Source organism: Tympanuchus pallidicinctus, unplaced genomic scaffold (genome assembly GCF_026119805.1).
Source record: "Tympanuchus pallidicinctus isolate F22 unplaced genomic scaffold, pur_lepc_1.0 scaffold23, whole genome shotgun sequence".
Taxonomy (NCBI): domain Eukaryota; kingdom Metazoa; phylum Chordata; class Aves; order Galliformes; family Phasianidae; genus Tympanuchus; species Tympanuchus pallidicinctus.
In genome coordinates, this window is record NW_026294740.1 from 4,888,408 (window position 1) to 4,902,287 (window position 13,880).

Genomic DNA, 13,880 nt, shown 5'->3' on the forward strand with positions numbered 1-13,880 from the left:
CGCCGAGCGCGGCGCTGCCGCCGCCGAGCAGCCGAGCTCCGCTCCGCCCCGCCCCGCGCGCGTCCGGGAGGTGGGACGGGCGGCGCCATGGAGGAGCGGGAAGGCTGCTTCAGGAAGGTGCGGAGCGGAATGGAGCGGAGCGGCCCCGGTCCGACCGGCCCCGCCCCGCCTCACCGCTGCTCTCTCCGCACAGGAGACGGTGGAGCGGCTGCTGCGGCTGCACTTCCGAGACGGGAGGACGCGAGGTGCGGGGCGGCGGGGCCGGCGGTCGCGGGGCCTCCCTTCCGTTCCCCCCAGCCCCGCTTAGCGCTCTGTCCTCGCAGTTAACGGCGACGCGCTGCTGCTGATGGCGGAGCTGCTGACGGTCTTCGTGCGAGGTGAGCGCCCCGCAACCCCCGGCCCCACCCGCGTCCCCGGACCGCCCTGCCCCCACATTGCCCCCCTCCCGGCCCGGGGGTGATGTTCTCCCCCCCCCCCGGAGCACCGCGGTCGCAGCGCTCTCTCTCCGGCTGCACCGCAGAAGCTGCGGCGCGAGCAGCGCGACAGGCACAGGCGGAGGACCTGGAGAAGGTGGACATCGAGCACGTGGAGAAGGTGCTGCCCCAGCTGGTGAGTGAGGCTGCTTCCTTACCTTCATTTGTGCCCCACGGGTTTGCTGCCTTTAGCCCCTGCTCTTCTCTTTCCTTACAGCTTTTAGATTTCTAGAGACGTGGTGAGGCAGAAGTGACGGCTCAGCCGCTGGCAGAAGATCCCGGCCTGATGCTGAGTCCAGCTCTAGGAAGAATAGTGTCATCTCCTTCCTCTGCCCAATTGCTTCTGCTCCCCCGCTCCTGTATCAAGGCTCTGATGGCAGATGCTGTTTTTGAATAGAGGCCTCCGCTCACTGGCTTTGGTGGGCTGTAACTGGTTTCCCTCTCGCTGCCTTCCTTCTTTAACGGTGTGCCCATCAGCACGGTAAAGCTGGTGTTGCTTTCTCAGCTAATGTGAGAAACAGGTGCTTCTTCGGACGATGAGAGGCATGGAAAGACTTAATGGCTGGAAATGTCATCCAAACATCAGGCTCTCCTCATCTCAGCGGGCGGCAGCGGCAGAAACTTCAGGTCCGGCTCCAAGCCTGGCTAATGAATAGGTTGTTAGCAGGAGCTCCGTTACAGGCTCTTGCCAAAAGCAGGTATCTGATCTTTATTTTATAAATAAACAGTGTCTGTCCTTCACTACCTTCCAGTATTTCTCCAGGGCTGTGACATCAAAGAGCTCTCAGAACCTTTTAACCATTTGATATTCTCCTCAGAAGCTGCTTCCCCTCTGCTATAAATTTGTTCTCACAAAGAAACATCAATAAATCAAAAACGAGGCTCCCCCCCCTTGTGCAGGCTCATTGCTGCAATTAATCATCAAAAGTCAAGTTGCTTCAAAGACTTGCATGGTTTTCCCCTCACCCACCCTCTTTCTTTAAATCTTTGTAGAACGAAAGGAAAAAGGACAGAATAACAAACAGCATGTGTGAGAATCCCACATCATGGGACAGCTCGGCCCCTGGGCCGGCAGGGGGGCAGGATGGGGGAGCTGTGAAATAGGAAACCTCGCACATGGAGGAAAGGACCCACACAACTGAGCCGGCTTTGTTGGGAAGCGCGGAGCCGGCTGCATGGAAAGCAGCTGACGGCCGTGTGTCCAAAGGGCTGTGCAGTGCTGCTGCCTGGTTGCAGCCTTTGATTAGTAATAGGGAGCAGTTTTTTGGGTTTTTTTTCCAGCTGACAGCTGTAGCAGGCACAGCTCAATAGGTCGCTGTAGTGCCTCAGCTGAGAACTGTCAAGGTCATCACTCCGGATGGGAGCCACGTGGAAATTTGGACCAAAACCACAATTTAATACGCATTCTTTTTGGTGATGGTACCAGGCGAGGCAGTGCCCCAACCCTCTGAACTGCAGCCTCTCTGCCAAGAGAACTGTTTGTGCAGCTGTACCATGAAACCAGGGAAATAACTGACCTAGTTCAGCTTTCAGCCCCACGACCATACGGTAAAAAGGGCAACAGCAAAAAATGCAGATAATACTACCTCTGAATGCCCAACACCCCTAGGGATGAGTTAGATACTGCAGCAGAAGAGAGAAAACAAAGCCAGAATCTGCACGCATCGTTCTGCAGCGTGGTAGGAATCTCTGTAGCAAGTACCTTAGGAAGAGCCTGCACACACCACAGCCTCTGGTCCCTTTAAAAGAATCCACCCCTACTTTTTTTTCTTTAACCTTATCTGGATTCCAAATCATCTCTCCCCCATTCTGAGTCTTGGTGACACACAAAGGGATCTAAAAATGCTCAGCTTCGCTTCCCTGGCCCATACCACCAGCATTCCTGACTGAAGAGGACTGCAGATTTGGATGTTAGTGGTAAAGTGGTATTTTAATAGCAGGAGCTTTTTTCTTTTCTTTTCTTTTTTTTTTTTTTGCATAGGAGAGTAAGACCCGATGTGGTTGTTGGAATATCCATGGAATATCCATTTTTCATGCTATTAAAACAGCAATAGATGAAACTGATGCACTGTGTTACACAAGGAGCATGCACAAACAGGACTGAATCAGTGCATGCAGCTGCGTGGGCTCAGCTGCAGGAGTCCAATCCTCACCAGAAACCTCTTCTGACTGGCACAGCCACTATTAGGGTATGTTTGGGTAAACCAGTTGTATCTCGATTTTAAAATGATTAGAAAGTTAACTCTGGGCATCTGGTTAAACCCAGTATTGGTTCTGCGGCTGTCGCTCATCCCAGCCACAGAGAAGAAACTGGGCCGAGATTTATTGGTGCCTCTGTCAGATTAAGTCACACCTAATTTTCTGTGAGCAGCAGTTGGGTCTAGACAGACCTGATATTAACCTCCTAATCCTCACTCCTGTACTTAACCAATAAACTGCCCCATTAGTGCTGATAGTGCTGTTCATGTCCCCAGACATTCCCTTCTCTTTGCCCACACCACGTACTCACAAGTGACAAAACTGATGAAATCAAACCAGCTAAGGCACTTGACGTTGCCTGTGCTCTTCAGAAACAAAGAGTAGCACACCTGAAGCCCAGTACAGCTTCCTGCTATCCAAAACACTCCTATTTACTCTTAACCCAGTGATTCAAACACCAGCACGAGTACATCACTGCCTATGCTGGGAGCCAACCTATGGCTCTTCGTGGGCCTCCAACACATCCTGCACAAACTCAGCACAGCAGCTGTAGCTGCAGCATACTTCTAACTTCTGTGAAAGCAATGAGCATGACAGAGCACCTGAACCAAGCTCAGCCCACACAATCCTCTGAAGTAGTAAGCTTTAAACACTATTTTAATTTTGCTTTGTTTTGCTGTAATACACCTTTTATAGACATCGAGCACCAGAAGGGCTTGCCTTTCAAGAAAAGAACTTAGAGCAGCATGTCTGCACACAGCGCTCTTGCAGCCTCCGCTGCCGGTGGCCGCACACAGCCCCTGTTTATGTTTGGGTGTCATATAAGGAATCAATCAACATTTCTGCTCAAGCATTCTGCTCCCTCCACTTTAAGTCTCCTTTTTCCTCTTCCACCTTTCATGCTTCTCCCTCCCTTCAAGTTTCTTCAAAGCATCTAAGAGCATTTGGAAGTAATTAGACCTGAAGGGAAATGTTGGCCAGGCTGGGAGACAATGACAAGTGCCAGGAACCCTGGGTGCCCTTTCTAGCTACTTTGAAGTTCATTCAGATGGTACAAAGCTCTGTTTTGCTTTGTTGGAAGAAAAAAAAAATGGGAGGAAGGGAATGAGGCATGACAGGCCCATTGAAAAGAGAGCAGGTTCCTGTGAACTGACAGAGAAACAGAGCACTGGGGGAAGGAACACATTATCAAAGAGACCGACAAAAAGGCCTCCTCTGGCCACTGTGCTTTATTACATCTCAGAATTGTGCAGATGCAGACATAGCTTGGAGAACAATTGTCTGTACAGGGAAAATGGAAAATATGCTATTACCATAACATGGAACCCCAGCTTGCCCAATACGAATCACTGATCCATGGAGAAGATTCAAAATAAAAATAAAGCACCATGGCTGCTGTGGCACTGTGATCTCCAGTGTAAGCACAGTTCTGAACACTCATCCCACTGCAGCATCTGCAGCAGGCAAATTCAGGACCAGCACTTCCCTCTGCACACCAACTGCACGCAGAGGACAGCTGACTCTGCTGTGGGAACTCTCAGACCACAGAAGACGTTTGCAGATTGATGGTGACATGAAGAGATTCTTATGGGAGTTTTTTTTCCCCGCATTATACCCATAGTTACTGACATAAATTATGTGCAGAGAAAATTCCATTAGCAGATACCTGTGTTCTGGGGCAAATGAAAACTGTAAGTGCAGTAGACCACGAGATTCATAAGAAAAGGCAATTGGAACTGTTGTAAGTGATGTGCTTCCCTTAAACCCACTTTCTAGCCATCTATACCCAGAATTACCAGCAAAAAGCAGAGGTCTTGTTCTACTCAGCACTAAACTATAGGTAAAATTGAATTGTACCTTGCTGCTAGAGTTCAAGCAGCCAGACTCAAGTTATCTTTGAGGATAGAAAGGCAAAAGATAGGAGGATTTGGATTTAAAAATATGGATGAAATCACAATCCTTCACAGACATTATCTAGGAATTATTTTCCCTTCCATTCTCTATTCATATTATTTGCATGCAGGAAATGTTAAATTTAACCTCTAATCTTGCTTCTGTAGTCATAAACAGGCCTTGCACACTTCCAAAAGGTGAAGCTGGCAGCTGAAAGTAATAGCAATTTTCTGTATGTAATTAATGTTCATATGTATTTAGATCTCTCCAGGGCCACCAACAATTTCTTACAAATTCTGAAGTAGTTCATCAGGAAAGAGGCACAACTGGATGCTCACTGCAGCTCAGGATGCTTCATCTCTTCCCACCTACAACACAAACAGAAGGCCATCAAAACACTTAACCACACAGTTCACACTGCATCATTTCTCAATAGCATGATCTATGTGCTGCTGTGTTCAGGCAGTGGTTGGGTTGTGTGGAAGAACAGCTCTTTAGCAGATGGAATGGTGAATACAACATAACTTCCAGGGAAGGGAACCCCATCCTACACATTATTAACATGCATGTTCGAGCACAGGATTAACTTTTCATACCAGCTGCTAGTGGATAACCTACATATGTAGGCAAGATGTTATTCTGTGCTTTATCCAGATAACCTTTACTTGAGAAAGTGGAATGGCTCAAGAGTCCTAGAAACAGGAAATGGTAAAGATATTGCTTCCCACATACTGTGCATCATTATCCCAGTACGAGTGGTAGAATCCTAAGAGTGGTTTGTGTTGGAAGGGACTTTAAAGCTCACTCAAACCCCTCCATGGGCTCGTTGCCCCCACCATCTCAGGTTGCCCAGGGCCCAATCCAGCATGACTGAGCACCTCCAGGGACGGAGCACCCACAGCTCTCTGGGCAGCAGTGCCAGGGCCTCACCACCCTCACAGTGGAGAATTTCTTCCTGCATCTAATGCAAATCTACTCTCTCTCAGTTCAAAATCCTTACCCCTTATCCTACCAAGGACAGATCTGCCACAACAGGAAAAAACACCCCAAGCGACCGTTTGCAGCCTTTCAGGAATAATTCCACACTTTTTCCTATGATGCTGGAGCTGATGCCCCCACAGAATCAAGTAATAATATCCTACCAGGAAACTAACATTTGGCATTATTAGCCAGGGAATTCCACATAATGTTTCGTAGTTTTAATTCCTTATAGAACCAATATTGAGGCACCTCTCCAGTGAAGGCTGAGGTTTAAGGCACAAAATGATTTGTGACTGACAAGCACTGATATCATGTCCTGCCAGCCTTCTGCTGACATCTTCAAGAGCAGAGTCAACACTGAAACTGTTTCAGCAGGAGATCTCTCCCCAGATTTTGTGATACCTGGTAGCTTCAGCCACTTGGGTATTTTCCCAGGGGCCCTTCTCAGCACCTGTGGAGCTTCATGCACTCTTGCTGGTTCTGGTCGTTCAGTCTTTTTGTCACTGCCCACTTCTGGTTCAGGTAGGGGTGGAACTATTGATTCTGAGGATGACGAGGCAGAAGGAGCTAATGGTTTGGACAAACATCTAAGGAAGAAAATCAGCAAGTAGAATTACAACCTCCTTTTTTCATACTAGCCCCATGTATCACCACATTTAAGCTTTCTAAGTCGGACTGACAAGGCTCTTCTTCTCCATGATAAAGACCTTAAGATTTACTTGATGTAGTCACTGAAATCCTGCTTTACAAAGAAGGACTCATCAAGCTACAAGTTCAGATATGACTGTACGAAGGAGAAACTGAAGTCCTAGCATCTTCACATCACATTTCTTTTCAGAAAGGCACTTCATGCCCCCACACCCCCTCCCTGAAATACTCAACTGCAACTCTACTCAGTTCCAACATACCTGGCCATCAATAAATCAGCTGCAGAAGGGGAAACTGCAGAGCTCAGCAGGTCCGATTTCAGGTAACAATCTGTTTAAAATGAAACTTGATGAAATCCCAACACTTGTTTGGTAACATAAAGACATCAATCACAGACTCACGTAGCTCAGTGCTCAACAAGAACCTGCTGTACACCACAGCAAGTTTTCCACCAGCTGTCAAACAGGACACTTTCAAACTGTGACTGCTTCTTACACAACTCGAGGCATCTTACTTTGTCATTCATTCAAAACCTTGAGATTCTGACGTTTTCTTTCAGTGCTCACTCCGTCTGACGAGCTATTATGCTAAACAAGAGTGTTATTCAATCTCTGGGACAAAGAGAAATTCTAAGTACAAACCAGAGACATCAGGCAACTGAGGATTCCAATCTGTTCTCCCACCTCCAGCTAGTCCACTCAGCAGGAGGCCTATATGAGCATTTCACATCTGTCCAGCTAACATTTTCTATAGTGAAATTTCCTTCTATAGGATTATTCTTCTTTCATTTTTGTCCTCATAGTAGACAATGCCTGCTCAACAGCCTAACAAATCTCACAAGAAATGTACTGTATTTATATTTGTGCTTAAGCTAACTGCAGTAAAATCCACTTTTAGTGAGAACAACCCAGCTCTGATGAGCTTTAACCAGTCTGAAGGGGAACAGTTACCAGCATTGGCAAGGACTGCATTATCTTTTGCTGGAAGAAATCCTAACATACTGATACAATTCTTCTCAGTCTTCTACAGGTGCTATAGAATCAGGTGAAGAAGAGAGGAAGCTCACTCACCCCTGCGCTCCTCAGATCCAAAATGAATGACAGCAGCTGGAAAGAGTTTAGCCTGCAGCAAAGGGGAAAAAGAAGAGGTTACTGATTGTAGGTGCTTCCACAATCTACTGTGAACGTTAGAGACAGACAGCTATGGACACATTCAGAGAGTTTAAGATCTGGTCACTGAAGCATCTATAACTCAGAGAAGTCTCAACTTGCATACAGCACAGGGCACTCACAGTAAATATGAAGCAAAACTCACAAGCTGTTCTCCTACACACAGATGTGCAGCAACACACTGTGCCAACAACCTACTTGTTTTCAATCCAGTTTGAAGTGCTAGTTCCTACTTGTTTAGTTAAGTGCTGTATTCAAACTGTTTTTTCATTCATTTAGCTCATTATAGTAACTGCAGGACTGCCTTCTTCACATCTGCATTTATCACCCTGATGAACTTTATTTTATCTGCAAATATTATTATTTTGTATTTATGTATTTACCTCTAAAAGAGATGATAATGAGCAGAGCATGCCCAGAACTGAACCCAGAACACCACTGCAACCCCTGCTTTTCAACAATTCCTCAGTGAGTGTTATGTGAGATGTTTGTCAGCCAAAGCATAATTAACTTAATATGCATTTTAATTACTGTGTCACACCTTAAAAGAATACATATGCATATAGTTCATGAAGGAATGAATCAAATGAAACATGTTACACTATGTAAATCCATTGAGTCTGATCCCAGCAGTCTCACCTCCGTACAAAACAGCAGTATGTCACAGCTGACCACATCACAGGAAAGATGGGAAGCACTGCCTGTCCCAGCCATGATGGCCCCAGAAAGGTGTGCACTCATCACCTGGAATCTCTGCCTACCCCTTCACGTACACAAGGAACACACATTAAAGAGCATATGATCAGCAAGCACTCCTCTTTTGCCAGCACATAAGTGCAATAAAACCACACTCGGACTTTTCCCTTCTGTCAGTGAGACAGAAAATGTTGACTAATGGTCTACACTTACTCTGGCAAAATAACACCACTCCATTTCTCTTCTTGAACAAAACAAACCAATAAGTCTTGTCAGCATCAGCTGCCCCTGTTTCTACTACCAAGGCACATCCAGGAACTGCACAGGGCAGGCTGCCTGCTCTTGAGTTTTCTTGAGCCTCTGTTGCCACCATCAGGATACTGGAACTGATGCTCCATCCAGCAAAGCAGTTATAGTATCTCAATAAAAAAAAACCAAACCACAAACCAAAACCAATCAGATCTCTACAGGGGAGCCTCTGGATTCCCACCTAGTATAGATGTAGATTAATCAAGATGGATGAATGGAGATGAGATGAATCAGCTTCAACTATTTTCCTGGTACAAATGCCAACAAGTACGTGGCATTGCAAGTTTTTGGACATTAATCCAAAAGGTGCTGTAGAATTTCCTAAGTAACACAGTTAGAGTAAAGCAGAGGAGACATTCATTTGTCTACTCCAAACCTCAGCTCCTGCCTGGCGACCAGGGATCTTCACATCCTCCAAGTGTCATTTTAGCAGAAATCATTATTTACCAGGTCTTTTTAACACGTTAGTCCTCAATCAACAGTGCCTAAGATTGCCTGCTCCAGTCACAAAGACAGCTCTCCATAAACTTTTTAATTAAAAAGTACCAGCCACGGTTTAGAAACCCCAGAGAAAATTCTTCCAAGAGCTTTGATGTTTCCGCTGCGTTCGTCTGAAGGGATCCCTCTATTTAGGAAATGGGTGGCTTAAAAGGGAGCCCCCCCAGCACCCCCTCCCCAAACACACATACACTCAAGCCCTTTTGCACACAACATCCTTTTCATGCCAGCTGCAAGTTGGAAAATGAGGTTTTTGTAGCGTGTTAGTGTTGGAATTTTTTAATAACCTCCCCTCTCTGTTTTTCCCCTCCTGCCCAATTATCTCGGTAAATAATTAACATTCTGAAGGAGATAAGTAAGCACAACATCTCAAAACTCAAAGCCTTTTAGTTCAAAGCCCTGCCCTCCTCTCTCCCCACTGCCACCACCAAAACTTGCTTGTCAATCAAGCTCTGGGCACACACATCAAAGCTCCATGCAGGAATGGCCCCAAGGGGTCAGAGAAAATTCATGGCAGGGCCAAAGTGAGGCACAAAGAGAGAGAGAGAGAGAAGCACAGACTGAGAGCTAGACAGACATACTGAGCAGCAGAAACACACAAACAGAATGTGCCCCAATATAAACCTCTACCCTATTTACTCACAAGTTGACAAACAATCTTAGTTCTGAATTTCAGGCTCCACCACCACAGCCATTTCCCGCTGCTGGCAAAATATCCATCCAAAATCTTTTAACTGAAAGGCACTGGACAGCAGGTCACAGGCATACACAACACAACCTCCTACCTACGGCAGAGCAATTCCCCCCATCACTGCCCCTTCCCAGTGCTCAGCCAACAGGGATCTGTTACCAAATTCATACCCGATAAGGTTTTGCATTCAGACCTTTCTCCACAGTAACAGTTCATTCACACCACCCCTTATCCAGCTTTCTCATTTCAGAATTCTCAGGTGTCACCCCCTGTTTCAGGGCTCACTTTGGGTGCAGTGCAGGAAACAGCCAGCTGCATCTCACTGCTACCCCACCAGCTCTCCAGCCAGTCACCAGCAGGACACACTGCCTCAGAGCTTTCTGCAACACTACATATAAAGATATACCTAGAAATATGCACACAGAGTGAAATAACCTCACCCGTCAAGGAATGCCTTGGCATAAAGGTGAGAAGGAGTTAGTATCCTCAGGACAGGAAAATACACAACCAGAAAGCTGGAGCCTTTCGTATTCCCCAACGCTGCTTTGGAAGCTGAAGTCACATTGGGCAGAATGTTATTCAAAATGCATACTCTTAGGTCAGTAATTTCTTCACTTACATGCTTCTGTGGCCCTAGAAGATGAATCTTGCAGTCTTAAATTCATTGCACAGGATTCTTTTAAGAATATCATTGAGCCAAGAGAGATTTAGAAACTTCTTACGGTTACACTGGGTGCAGCAGACCAATCAAACAAATCACAGGTTGCTTAAAACAAGCATTCAAAAAACTCCACTCAGTTATACGTGAAGAATTACTACAACAGAAGTCAACAGGTAGTTACCATGCTGCAATAGCCAGCATTTCTCTTCCTGGCTGCCTTCATTTCCAGCCAAAGGTACAATGTTACTCTTACAAGGAAAATTAAAACTATTACACTATGGTATTTTAATGTTCAAATCACACTGTTCGAGGTAGATTTGCAAGATGTAGTTGGATTATTATTTTTACTGCAAGAGTACCTAGAAATCTGATTGGAAATGGTGTCCTAATGTGCACTATATATGTGTATGTGTGCATAATGAAAGGCAACACACAGTGCAAATTAAAAATCTAAGAAACTACAATTTTTTGTACCAATGAAAAACTGACATCTAACGAGAATAAGTAACTTATTCAAGGCCACACAAAATGGCAGTGGCAGGAATAAATATATATTTCCAGAGTACCAACCGGGGTTGTAGTCAGTCACCAATGAGGCAAGAAGCAGAAGAACCACTGTCCTGCTTATCACCCTGTGTACTTAAGGAGGGTCACTCCTAACAAACAATTCCTTAGGTTTCAAACATTCTTCAGTAACACAGCTTCATCACTTTGCTTTGGTACAAGCTGAGACTCACGCTTTCTGTTTCTGCTGTCTGAAGACCAGCCTGCTGCTCACACAGCCACATTCAAACTCTGTAGCGACAGCAACCCAAAATTCTATTTCAGACAACCCAAGTTACTCAGATACCACAGTGGTGAGCATGGTTTATGACAGCAGGGCATCCTGGTTGTGGAGTGGTATATTGGGTCATGATAAAAATATCCATCCTAGAACAAAATTCCACTGCGAATCCAACTGTGACGCACAGGAGAAATATTTCTGATTTTTTTTTTATTGCATGTTTTAGTCATTTGTTCTCTAGAGCACAAAAACGATTTCAGACAGTACCCTCCCTCAGTACCATCTCAACACTTCTTCCCTCAGAGGGCACTTCCAGATGCACGCATTCCAAAAGTCCTACAGCTGAGTACCGCAAACGATGTCCATTATTACCGTGCAGTTATTCTGCTCACAGAAAGAATGATGCTTTCAAATCAGGCAGGGACTGTTGTCTAAGGGGAGCTCGCAGCTGCCAGAAAGAGAAGCATTCTTTCCGTTACATGATCTGAAAAGATTAGAGTGCCACAGGTCTGCAGTTAGTTTGATGTTAAAAGATGAATAAGAAAATAAGCACTTCAAAGGAACACGCGCATGGAAGGAGAAACCCAAGCTACCAACATGAAATACTGCACAGTACACACACCCCAAACACATAAACTTGCCCTTGGAAAATTCAACCGGAAAGCCGGTGGATCAAAAGCTTCCTCAAGCAAGACTGCAAAGCATTGCTGAAACAGAAATAAACACCACAGCCATGGTGAAAGGGGCAAAGTGACTAAGTGGTTCTTGTTTATAACCTGAGAACAAAGCTTCTCAATGTGGACTGCAACTGCAAAAGAAGATGGATATTCTGCAGCCAATACGGGGGAAATCTGATCCAGCTTGAACAGGGGCCCTTTAAAATTCATAAGGCATAGATAAGACTTGAAAGCACTATTTTGAGAAGGCTACTTAAGAAGGAATCCAGGTATAAAGAGTATTCATTGAGCCCTTGAGCTGAGATCAGAAAGATTTGGCCTCCGAAATTAATAGTAGAAGAGGGAATATTTTTGGCAGAATTTCCACTCTGAACTAAGCTGTGCAAGAAAGGCCTCATCCTTACTGCACTGCCTTGCCCTAATCCAAACCAGCACGAGAAGCAAGCGTGCACAGCCATGATGAGTTACCAGGTCTAGTATGACAAATAGGAAGTAAGATTCCGACCAAAGCCTACTTAGATGAGAAAATCCTGAGTGGTAATAAAGGGCTGAGGCTTCATGCAGGAAGGTGAATGCCATCCTCTGGGTGAATTTCACTATTAATTCTGATTTTCCTCATTAGCGAGTGGAGTAACACCAAGAACAGCCACTGGAAGTACCTCTGGTGGAAAGACTCTCATGAAGAAGTTTCTTCTGCAATTGCATTCAGACTCTTGCCAAAAGTCAGAAGGCCTCACACTGCCCAAGTCAGTCAGCTTCAGTGAACAGAATGCCAGACGTGTTGCCCAAAATGGCATTAATGAGTAGGATATGGAAACAGAACCAAAGGCAAAGAAATGAACAAACAGCTCCTTTGCACTCCTGCCCCACAGTACGTGCCAGAGGAAACACTTTGGTGCACTCTAAGATCTGATTAAAAAAACTAAATATTTACATGGAAGAGTGTGGATTCCTTCAGCTCCTCAGAAGAGGGAATATGGCCTCCTGCCCTTTGCTGCCTTGACCTTCCCAGTGGCTGGTATTCTTACCTTCTGCTAACTCTTTCCTGGTATTAACTCAGCTCTTAATTACTTTTTCTACTAATGCCCTCCAGATACAAGCTACTCAAGTGCCTGGTTCTGGGAGGAACAAGAAAGGGAAGAGCAACTCTGAGAAGCTTGGCTAGCCTAGGGAAGCACAAACAGGCAACCAGTGCTGTAAGAAACTCAAGGCCAAGTGCTACAACAGGGAAGCCTGTGGTTGTTCAGTTCTGGAGAGCAGAACATTATAAAACACTTCAAGGGACCTGAGGATAAAGCAGCCAGCAAAAACAACAATAACAAAAATAAAATAGAAAAATCAAAGCAATGTCTTGAAGTCTTCACTGGTTCCAGAATACCTTGCTGCCTATCCATGCTCTCACTACAGTGTAAGTACACACATTTCAGGAGAATTCATTTCAGGCATTTCTTTCAGCCCAAATATTTTAGCAAACAAGTTGACAAAATTTGTCATTTTCCCTGGTTTTGCTTATATCATAAATGTTCTCCCTTCATTGTAAGCTATCAGATTTAATAAATGTGGTTCCAATCTTATCAGCCTGAATGCAGTCAGAGAGTGTAGAGAAGAAAAATACTGAAAATAGCACACTACACCATCTGCAGAGACTCCTGTGACTGGCTTCAACACAAATTACACTCACATCATTCAAATGTACCCACATTACTACCTCAGACGCCATCTACTTTTTCTTACAGACAGCAACACAGCAGCCTGAACACTGGAAGATAACAGACTGCTAACATAAATCCTGGGAAACCGAGGTGCAGGTCTGTGATCCATGCCTGACATTGGACGAGCATCCCCAACCAACCAATTCCTAGCCATATCACACAGAAAGGAGCTCCAACCAATACAGTATGTTCCTAAAACATCCAGGCTGGCAGCAGTTGATGTCCAGAATGGTTTGTGTTGAGGCTCAAGTAGCCTCTGCCTCTGAAAGTCTCAGTGATAACCACGGGTACCCAGAAAATCCTTGGAAGGCATTTTCAAGGTGATAAGGACAGGTACACAAGCAGACAGGGTGCTTTCCAACACTGACAAAACAGAAAGCAGCATCAGAAATTGAAGTACCTAGAACTTCAGGAACAGCAAAATATCCAAGAGATAAGAAGCAAGAAGAGGGAAAATGTAAATTACAGAGGCAGATTTTGACTCTTCGG

At 45.3% G+C, this 13,880-nt stretch overlaps 2 protein-coding genes across 3 annotated transcripts in view; one reads left to right on the forward strand and one right to left on the reverse strand.

Annotated features, from left to right (window-relative positions):
- The first annotated feature begins 14 nt into the window (after window positions 1-14).
- CENPX (centromere protein X) lies at window positions 15-4,055 on the forward strand. The gene is made up of 5 exons (XM_052688216.1): window positions 15-117; window positions 194-245; window positions 324-377; window positions 521-609; window positions 691-4,055. The coding sequence occupies exons 1-5, from the start codon at window positions 88-90 to the stop codon at window positions 703-705; spliced, it is 240 nt and encodes a 79-aa protein (XP_052544176.1). The 5' UTR covers window positions 15-87; the 3' UTR covers window positions 706-4,055.
- The window catches only part of ASPSCR1 (ASPSCR1 tether for SLC2A4, UBX domain containing), a 35,985-nt gene continuing 25,988 nt past the window's right edge, over window positions 3,884-13,880 (reverse strand). For both annotated transcript variants that reach the window (XM_052688207.1, XM_052688208.1), the window contains 4 exons: window positions 7,265-7,316; window positions 6,455-6,524; window positions 5,949-6,133; window positions 3,884-4,933 (listed from right to left, as the gene is read on the reverse strand). In XM_052688207.1, the coding sequence (XP_052544167.1) occupies window positions 4,920-4,933; window positions 5,949-6,133; window positions 6,455-6,524; window positions 7,265-7,316 (321 nt within the window). In that variant the 3' untranslated portion in view covers window positions 3,884-4,919. The remainder of the gene's footprint in view (window positions 4,934-5,948; window positions 6,134-6,454; window positions 6,525-7,264; window positions 7,317-13,880) is intronic.

Bases quoted from the DNA above. Each gene is read 5' to 3' on its own strand.
- CENPX (XM_052688216.1), top strand. From the start codon at position 88: ATGGAGGAGCGGGAAGGCTGCTTCAGGAAG. The intron at 118-193 runs GTGCGGAGCGGA...CTCTCCGCACAG, and splicing joins GGGAAGGCTGCTTCAGGAAG to GAGACGGTGGAGCGGCTGCT. The intron at 246-323 runs GTGCGGGGCGGC...CTGTCCTCGCAG, and splicing joins CCGAGACGGGAGGACGCGAG to TTAACGGCGACGCGCTGCTG.